This window comes from Eurypyga helias, unplaced genomic scaffold (genome assembly GCF_000690775.1).
Source record: "Eurypyga helias isolate BGI_N326 unplaced genomic scaffold, ASM69077v1 scaffold12771, whole genome shotgun sequence".
NCBI lineage: Eukaryota > Metazoa > Chordata > Aves > Eurypygiformes > Eurypygidae > Eurypyga > Eurypyga helias.
The window spans coordinates 1-9928 of NW_010230238.1; the positions used below are offsets into that span (position 1 = coordinate 1).

General features: G+C 44.8%; 2 protein-coding genes across 2 annotated transcripts in view; one reads left to right on the forward strand and one right to left on the reverse strand.

The window, feature by feature from the left end:
* Positions 1 to 133: 133 nt before the first annotated feature.
* Positions 134 to 3952, forward strand: ZDHHC12 (zinc finger, DHHC-type containing 12; the record flags this gene model as incomplete). Its single annotated transcript, XM_010160671.1, has 4 exons — positions 134 to 346; positions 1444 to 1530; positions 2817 to 2983; positions 3584 to 3952. Coding segments are annotated over 4 exons (777 nt in total), but the record flags the coding sequence as incomplete, so codon positions are not given.
* A 3137-nt stretch (positions 3953 to 7089) lies between these two features.
* The window catches only part of PKN3 (protein kinase N3), a 16082-nt gene continuing 13243 nt past the window's right edge, over positions 7090 to 9928 (reverse strand). Inside the window, exons 18-21 of the mRNA XM_010160672.1 lie at positions 9481 to 9623; positions 9129 to 9236; positions 8236 to 8316; positions 7090 to 7387 (exon numbers count right to left, since the gene is read on the reverse strand). Coding sequence (XP_010158974.1) covers positions 7175 to 7387; positions 8236 to 8316; positions 9129 to 9236; positions 9481 to 9623 — 545 coding nt within the window. The 3' untranslated portion in view covers positions 7090 to 7174. The remainder of the gene's footprint in view (positions 7388 to 8235; positions 8317 to 9128; positions 9237 to 9480; positions 9624 to 9928) is intronic.

Consider the following 9928-nt stretch of genomic DNA (forward strand, 5'->3'; position numbering starts at 1 on the left):
GGTCCGCCCGGCTTCGGCCTCGGGGCCCGCCGGGCAGAGGGGGCTGTGGGGCGCTCGGGAGCCCCTTCCCTTACCCGCTTCTCCCCTTCTCATCCCACGTTCTCTCGCCGCCCGTTTTCTCCCAGTCCCGTAGGTGCGGGACCAGGCCAGAGAACTGAACCGTCGCCCCTTTACATGGCGGTACGGCTCTCTTTTTGGGTACCTTGCAGATCTGCAGAAGCAAGAGGAGCGTGGAGAGCTGCTGCAGCCACTGGTCTTCGTCTTACTGGTTTTGTGCTCGGTCCTGCTGTACTTCAAGGTGTCTCTCATGGATCCGGGTTTTGTGAAGGCTGAGGAGGAAGTGAAGGTATATCACTTCATGAACGGAAGCAAGCGGTGAGGCTATAAAATCTATAAGCTTTGTTTCCATTTTCCCACTCTGCTAGGTAAGAACAATCTGAAACAGTGTCTGTTGCACTTGGCATAAAGGAACCATAACACAGACCCCTGGAGATCAGGGCAGAGTGTCTGATGGATGATCTGTAACTGCAGTCGGGTTCACAGGCGGTGTGTCTTACACCACACTCCTGCTGGAACCCCCCTGTGCCATCTGAATCCTCTCCCGTCAGAGGCTGCATGACCCTATGGAATGCATACATGACCTACCCTATGGAATGTATACGTGACCTACCCTATGGAATATATACGTGACCTACCCTATGCTAACCACCGCTAAGTGGTACAAGCGCAAAAAACCCGAATTGAATGGCGAGCTGGGAATAAAGCGGGCTCTGCAGCTCTATTTATTGAACCGTTTATGGATTTGTTGCCCTCTCGGCAGACACGTACACAAACAAGTTACACTGAGGTAAATGGAGAGGTTTATGGATTTGTTGCCCTCTCAGCAGACACGTACACAAGTTACACTGAGGTAAATGGAGATGCAGTTTCATTAACCGAGAGGTTGTCTACTCCAGGTTCACCGCCTTGCAGGCTGTGTTAGGACAAAAGCAGTATCAATCATCCATCATTAATATAAATGTTGGCTGTGTTATGAATTACTATCCCTCCCTTACTACAGAGGCATCATAACAGTGTTTGGAAGTGAAGTCTAACCCTATTTATTTTTGTCCCAAAGCGCAGCAGCATCGGGGTCGGTGTGGTGTCTTGTCCACAATTATTTCTGCCTCTGTGCCAACACTGTTTTGATGGTTACTGTAGCCTGTTCTCCACGTCCCTTAACACTCTGCAGTGGAATTTCACACCACAGTATTTATACAGCAGCTTCCACAGGAATTGTAAGGAAGTATTTTAACTTTCGTAACGACAGAGATAGCCAGCACCACTTAACTGTTAAGTTAAAGGATCCAGACAACTCAGTCATGCCAAGTGCGATAATAGCTACTGTGCTTCAGGCAGCAGCACACAAAACCTCCCTCCTCACTCCCTTTCTGTTTCTTATAGGCAGGCACGAGTGAAGAACAAAGCACGGCGATACCCCAAGCTCCAAGCAGTATTAAGATGCGGCGCTGTGGTTACTGCATGGTGAAGGTAGGCATTCCTAACACGCTAGGAGAGGACGGGCTGAGCGATTTACAAGATTACACTTTTTTGGCCAACATCTTTGTTCAGCTGCTGTTGCTGGTGTTTTTCTGCTCTGTCATTGCTGCTCGCTGCTTAGGGGTTTGGAGGCATGGCAGATCTGATTAATTCTGTCAAAGGGTCACCCCCCTGCTGAAAACCTCACAGAAAAAGTAAGTACAAGTCATAAATTGAATTCCAATAGAGTTCTGAATTGAAGAGTGATCCAAATGAATTGTGTAGCTAAAGATGTAGTAGTGATGGGTATTGACATGCATGTTAGTTTTCTGAGGCTGAAACAAGTCCCTGCTGACTTACTGAAACAAGAAACTTCTTTTGCCATGAGAAAATGGTATTTTACATTCTTATTGTCACATCAGTGAGACCTTACAGTATTGTCAGAATGTTATTTTGAAGAGATCTTGGTAGAGTCAGAAAAGCAGTTGAACATGACGTATAAGAACTGTTGGTAGCTGTGAGCTTGTTTGGAGGCCTAAACACAACAGAACAGCCTGAATTGTAAGAGAGAGCATGAAAGCAAAATTGGAGCAATTAAGTTAGCTCTCAAAACAGTTTGCCTAAAGCCTAGAAAGGCGTATTTTCAGTGATCCTTATCAGTTTAATAAAATCATGCGTTATCCCAGTTTCCATAAATTCCCAAATTGTGTCTACCAGAAGTGAACTTACTTCAAGAGGGAAAGCTGGCAAAACGTATATACACTCCAGGGAAACAAATCCTAGGAGGCACTACTTTCCTCAGCCAGGTCTTTCATCTCCTGTATTCCTGGTACTTGAGCTGTTTTTCCATGCAAGCGTCTTGTACTCACCCAGAAATAGAGACACTTACCTCCTCTATGGAAACATCCCATCCCTGCCCGCTGTAGTCAATAGCGGTGGTCCGAGATTTTCACCTCAGTGCTCCACTCATGCTTTCCTGAACAGACTGATTGGCTCTACTGCCCTCCTTTGCACACTGGACTTCTTATAAATAGGTAGATTATTATAAAGAAAATGTATACACAGCAGCAGCATAGGAGAGTCATTTAATTTGAAATCTCACTCGTGTGGGTCTGTACCAGGGGAATCACGAGCCCTTGAAGTTGTCTTGGCAATGTTTATGCTGTGCTGTTATCTCCAAATGGAGCGCTCTGGGGACAGTACTGCCATGGAGGAAGACGATGGTGCACAGCGTTGTCTTCTGCCAGACAGGGTGTGGAAGCAGTGGACAATTGCTGGTGTTTGGTTTTGTTTTGCAGCAACCAATGCGAGCCAAGCACTGCCAGCTGTGCCGGCACTGCGTACGGCGTTACGACCATCACTGTCCCTGGATTGAGAACTGTGTAGGAGAGAACAATCACCCCTTCTTTGTCATCTACTTGAGCGTGCAGCTTGTAGTTCTGCTGTGGGGAGGTCACGTTGCTTGGTAAGGCCTGGGGGTGGCACTTTGACCTCTGAGATTGCTAAACGCTCTGGTGCTCCTTGAGCCGCACCGAAGGGTTTATGTAAAACACAGCAGTGACGCCTTGGATTGGCTTTGGCTTTGTATCTTCGCCCTCTCCTGCATCCTGGAGATGAGCTGTTCTGCTGAGGAGTGACGTAGCTGATCAATAGCTGATCAGAATCTGATAGTTTGGGTTTCATTGTTCATCTTTGTATTAAGCTTAAATTAAGAGAATTAACAACAGTACAAAAGCGAATTAATTTTGCTTCAGTTAGTGTAATGCTATCCTTATTTACAAGTCTGAGTACTGGAAACTCCAACGGGGCTGTATGCCTGTTCAGGCGAGGAGTTACCAGAAGGTGATTGTCCCTCCCAGCTGTCAGGGGAACCAGCATCTTTTAAACTTCTTGGATTCTAAGTGAATACTGGTGCAGTTTCTTAAGAGTTTCTAGTAGCAGAACTCTGTACTACGATTATCAGAAGCTCAATTATGAACCAAAGTTAAATGTGCCATCAGGTTTGCTCGGCTTATATAACTAGTTCTACATCTTTAACCGTGGATTGATTTCTCTGAATTGAAAGGTCAGGCCTCTACTTTGAACAGTCCTGGAACTGGCTGCGGCACAACATTTTCCTCCTCGTGTCCTTCATCCTGATCGTCATATTCACCATTGTCGTCCTGCTGCTGCTGCTGTCACACCTCTATCTGATCTCATGCAACACCACCACCTGGGAATTCATGTCACATCACCGCATCGCCTACCTGCGACACTCCGAGTTGGAGAATCCCTTTGACCAAGGGATAGTCCTCAATCTTTGGAGATTCTTCTGTTCATGCCACCTCACTGCGTGGGAGACAATCTACTTTCACAGGAACAACGAGCCTGTCTAGCCACGGTAGTATCTACCTGGTGGAGCGCCAACACAGCTGCAGGTCGCTGGGTAAAGCTTTACTGGTGTGCTGGCTGCTGTTTTTCTTGCACCAACTTTAGTACATCATGAACTATGCAACCTGTTCCACAGCCTGTTCATCCTGCAAGTAACATTTCAAGCACAGTCAGGGTTATTGTCTACACATGAGTAACACGGGTTCGGGGAAGGCCAGCAGCGCTGGTGTCTGCACTGAGCAAAGGTACCTCTCTACGTTTACTTCCTTTTCTTAACTGTATCCGCATCTCTCCAGAAGAGATGGAAGAGTAGTGTGAGCAGCTGTGTTCACTTCTTATCCCCCAGGTTTCCCTCTCCTTTTGCTGCTAGGGTACAGAGCTATTACAGACAAAACCAGCCAGAATCAATGTAGTTCCTGTGGCCTTCCTTCAGCATAGTTCTCGCTGCAAGAACTGCAGTGCCTTCGGTCAGGAGTGTTGGCCACAAACAGAAATATTTGAGTAAATATTTGGACAGTCAGAAGCAAATTTCATTTTGACCACGTGCCTAAAATTCATGCTTTTCACAAAGATTTGAGGCTTAATAGTGTTAATGTGCACGAGAAACAGCTGTAAGGCACCAAACTCGGAACGTGATAATTAGCCTCTATTTGTGATGCCCTGACCAGCTTCCTAACAGTTTGTTCTTTAAGCTGATGATGCTGTTAACAATTCACAAACTATTTTAAATGAAGGCAGTAAAGAGTGATACCATCCACTTTTCTTTGTGGATACTTCATCCGCTATTTCCAAGTAATACTTGCTTACTTAATTTACTTCCGCAGATCACTTCGTGCTCAGGTCTTTCCTGTAGGTTGTGGGGAGAGAACCAGCAGAGGCGGGTACTTCTTGCCTAGCTCAAGTAGCACTGCTGGTAGTATTACTTACCTCAACATACTAGTGAGATTTTAGTAGAAGAATACAGTTTCAATGCAAGGGGAAGGATCCTGGGTCCTGTTTGTGTCACTGAGATTAGGGGGTGCTGATAGCTTTCGAGGACAGCAGCAAGCTTTGTAATGAAAGGTCATGTTCAAGTTTTCACGAGGAACTAAAAGGAAGTTTGGGATGACCAAATTGAGCTTTAAAACCAGAAAAGGCTGTGATGTGAATTTGATCCTGACCCTTTTCTGTTAAGAAAAAGCCAAAACAACCCAAAAAACCAAAACACAACAGCACCACAATAAAACCTTAGTTAAAAATTGGTGCCTTAATTGCCTTGGCTCAGGAATTAACACCAGCTCAAAAGCACATCTGGCAAGCTGGTAGGACACACTCAGGGTTTCCAGCTGATGAGCACTCATGAAAGGACAGTGTAGTGACCAATACAGCCCGACAGACCAGAAGGATCCCTTTTTGACCAACTCCAGAGTTTGTAACCTGTTGTGTCTGTTTTGTTCAGGGTAGAAACTCCTGTCAGAGGGATATCAGAACACTGAGAATTGTTTTCATGATAACACTATACCGTCCAGAAAGGATCTGCAGTTCGTTTGTGTCACTGTGGTGCCTGCTAAAGCACGGCTCATCTGCCACGCAGCAATTGCTGGTTCTTCGGGTATCAGTCAAATAAAAAATTAACAGTATGTACTACAGCTCAAAACATAGTTTTGCTGTTTGGTAATTTGGTTTTAAAATGCGCTGGGATGGTAATTTACAGTCTTTTTACCCTAATTTAAACTATAAATTAAAGATTAAATATGCCTTTTTTGGTTATGTCTCTGTTTGAATCTATGTTGTAGGTTTCACCTGTGCTAACAATCCACTCTGCTACTTACCACTTCACAGAAGCCTTGACCTTGAGAAAAATCACAAAACACAGGGTTGGCCAAGAGCAAGCCAACAATTACTGTTCAAACAAGAGTGAGGAGGATGTGTATCCCACTTTAAACAGGCCATTATGCTGCAAGGCAGAACAGGAGGTTGAAAGGATATTTGCACGCGGGAATTTTCAGAAGCAGTTATACTTGGCTCTGAAAATAGAGAATCTAGGTTCAGTGAGAATTATGTTGTGCACAAACACAGCTCTTATCTCTCTGAATTCTGAAGCATTTGGACCAGCCGTGATTTAATAATGACAACTCACTAGCTGCACCCAAACCTTATCTCCAGCTACAGCACAATTGGGTTAGTTCAACTTCTGTCTACCTCTATCAAAGACGAACTGAGAGTAACAGCTGTGCCTCCCTCTTTGTCATCAGCATACCCTTCCTTTTTTTGCCCAACAAGCTAACTTTATGAACGTAAGAGAAGATTTATCTTATAAAGTATAATTGCAAGATACGTTACCAGGCAAATGAAATCACCTTTAACTTACTGATTTTCAAATATTAACACTATCGTTATTTAACTATCCCAGAAAAGACACAGGATACACACACTGATAAAATCTGTGGAGAGGCGACTGCAGTCATTTGTACGTGGCAGCTGATGCCACGATGCAGTGTGTACACAGACGAGTGAGAAGGAAGGAAGAAAATACTACTACTGACATTTACAGAGAAAAATAAAATCCTGCCTGTTGAGCAGAATACGGCTAGCCCTGACCTGAAACAGTCAGCTAACACCAAGGAGAGAAAAAGCTGAAATTTCATTAAAGAAAAGGTATCTTTATTTAAAAAAAAAGGAAAAAAAAATAGCATGTGCAAAGCTTTTTTATATCATTAAAAACAATTGCTAAGATTTAGCATCTTCAAAGAAGTAGAAAGACGCTCCTTTTCCTTAGGATATATGACTTGGATCATTATCAAACCCAAACTTCATTATCTTGGTTGTGTTAAAATCTGCTCCTTCTTGGCATACGTAATTATGAGTGGGAATGGGCATAAAACCATTACAAGGAGGGAACGTGGCGTATCTTTTCTAGAAAACAGGCAAGAAGCGGCCATCCCCCTGCTCCCATGCAGCTTTACAAAGCTGTGCTACTTACTTTGGCCTTGTGCAGAGTAACCTGAGTTGCAGCGATGATTTGATTTCATTAAGTCCATCTGAAGTTCCACGTTTCCATCTATATTCAGTGGCGGCAGAAGATACATCCAGACAAACATTAAGAACTCCATAAATGATTGACATCCAGCAGCCTTCCAACAAATGAGGCTGAAAACAGCACAGTAGGTTCACGCAGCTTGCGGGGCGCTCTCATCCTGGGGGCATCAGCACTACCGGTTCTGTTGACCTTTCCATTGCCCATGCCAAGTCCTCTCTGCACGCTCAAGATGGGAACAACCTGTCCGCGTTTCTCACAGCACCGGAATCAAGCATCTAAAAGGTAACTGGAGACAAAGTCAAAGTCCTTGAAGACAGCCTGCTCCTTACGGGTTATGAGAGTAACCTCCTCTGGAGGAGTGAGGATTGGCTTCTGCGATGTAAACTCTTCGTCGAAGTTGCTAATGTCGGTCGGGTCTCTTAAAGTGGGCACAAAAGGGGGCTTCAGAGCTCTGGCAAGCAAGGCAGCCCAATCAATTTCCTGGAAGAGAAGGAAGCAAACAGGCCAGATTGACATTATTTATGAAATGTGAAAGTAAGTGGGGGACTGCAGCCTCCCTTCCAGATCATTTGCAACATGTCTTACTTCTACTAATTAAAAAAAAAAGAGAATTGAAAAAAAGAAGGCCCAAGCAAACAGCTGGTGCAGGCCGGGTAGTACAGATTCCATGCAGTCTAAGGCTGTTCTTCAGAACACCACAGAACAAAGCTACAGCCCAAAGTATATTCAGGAGGGACAACACTAAAGTGCAGCCGTGGCCAGGTGGATCTGTGGACTTCCCAGCAATTTCTGCTGACATCCAAGTTCTTTTCTTACTCCAGTGCCAAGCCAACCAGGGGCTATAAGGCCAATAACCTCTGGCAGATGGGTAATGACAAGGAGGAATGGTAACACCTTTGCCTGGAACCGACATTACCCTTGACCCAAAGCAAATGTGTCTTTAACCTCATTTTCTCTTAGGATTCACGTATATCCTGCAAATGCAGGTGCCATCATAGTGACTGGAAATCAGTCGTTGCTAGACAGCACCTTTGACTCCTGCAGTTTGGTTTAAAAAGGGGTATTTGTTGATGGCTCAAAAGGTAGGTGTATTTGTACACAGAAGCAGCACAGTCAGAAATAAACTGGCTCTGGAAGCTTACAGATCCCAGAAAACATACTTGGGGGATGTCATTTCAAACCTGAATTGAAACACATATTCCTGAATACAGCAATGAGGTGCTACCACAAAGATCTCGCATGGAAATATGCCACAATACTGACAGAAAGCAAATCACACTCAGCTCAAAACACAAGAAATGAGGGGGAGGAATAAAGCAAGTTCTTACCTTAAAAAAAGCCTGGATTTTAATCTCTTCAGCATCTTTTTCCCCTGCTCCCAGCCTACGCTCTGGACACTTCCGAAGAAGCTGCAGGAAATAGCAGTTCAAGATTAAACAACTGGAACAAGGATGGACAGAAATAATGTTCCAGGGATAAAAAGAAAGGAGATCACAGAATCATAAAACGGTCTGGGTTCGAAGGGACCTTAAAGACCATCCAGTCCCACCCCCCTGCCATGGGCAGGGACACCTTCCACTAGACCAGGTTGCTCCAAGCCTCATCCAGCCTGGCCTTGGACACTCCCAGGGATGGGGCATCCACAGCTTCTCTGGGCAACCTGTCCCAGTGCCTCCCCACGGTCTCAGGGAAGAATTTTTTCCTGATATCTAATCTAAACCTCCCCACTTTCAGTTTAAACCCGTTACCCCTTGGATGGATCTCAGCATCTTCTCATTCTCACTTTGCAGCACGGTCATAACCTGCTAGTAATACTTCCTCCTTAACAACTTGCCAACATCGTTAAGGTACCTGCTGTAAACTGCATAAAGCATCTCATCTTCACTGTGCCCCTGTGACTGCTGGGTCACATTCGAACACTGGATCAAGCCAGCCCCACTGACGGGCTGACAGTCCCGCCCTTGACACAACACTTCTCTGTTTCAGGCTGAGCAATGACAGACCGCAGTACGAAGCCTGCTCAGTCATCCTTGGGCAGAAGGCTAGCAGAAAGGAGAGACGATTGGAAAGGAAAAATACATTTAAATTTTAAATCCTTCCTTAGTAGGCAGCTCCAGATTACACACACAAATGCTATCTGGTCCTAATGGAGTTCCTCTGGATCCACTTACACTGTAAATGCCAATTCCCTAGGTTCCCAGGGACCCTTCAAGCCCATTACCTTACGAATGATAGAAAGTGCCTCAGATGAAAGGAATCGTGGATAGCGGACTTCATCATTGACAATACTGTCAAAGACCTCCTCCTCATCATCTCCAGGGAACGGTGACTGCAATTGTGACAGTTTATTATTTAATCCACTACCACCCTTTTCTCACTATTAAATAGGGATGAGAATAGCAGGGAGTTTTATGGATTCATTAGTTATGGATTCATCATTTGGCAAGCACTAAGAATGAGAAAAATCCAATATAAATACTAATAAGTAGTTGGCTACATTCAGCAAAATATTATCTCAGGTACTACTCCCGCAGCCTGCTCAGTGAGATCCTCTTAGAGAGGGGTGGCCTTACCTCACCAACAAGCATCTCATAAATGAGTACACCCAGCCCCCACCAGTCTACTGCCCGAGTGTATGAGATGTCCGTCAGGACTTCCGGAGCCAGAAATTCAGGGGTGCCACAGAAGGTGTTTGTGCGGTCTCCAAATCCTATTCCTGTAGGCAAAGAACACTTTTGGAAAATGCAGTGCAGTCTCACCATCTGAAAGCCACTTGAGCAACTCTCACCAATGCTTGTAAGGGCCTATAAGGAAGTACGAAACCCGAGGGCCCTAAAAACTCCAAGAAAGAAACATGTAGACAATGTTTAAACAGCAACGCCGAGGAAGCTTCCTGCAGATCACATTACTTGTTTACTCAAGCACGCATTTCGTAGTAGCCCATATTTCAGCTCCTTTGAGCAAAAACGCACATTGTGAACTCCTTCATAAGTTTCCTAAAGATTAAAGGGTAAAGTACTC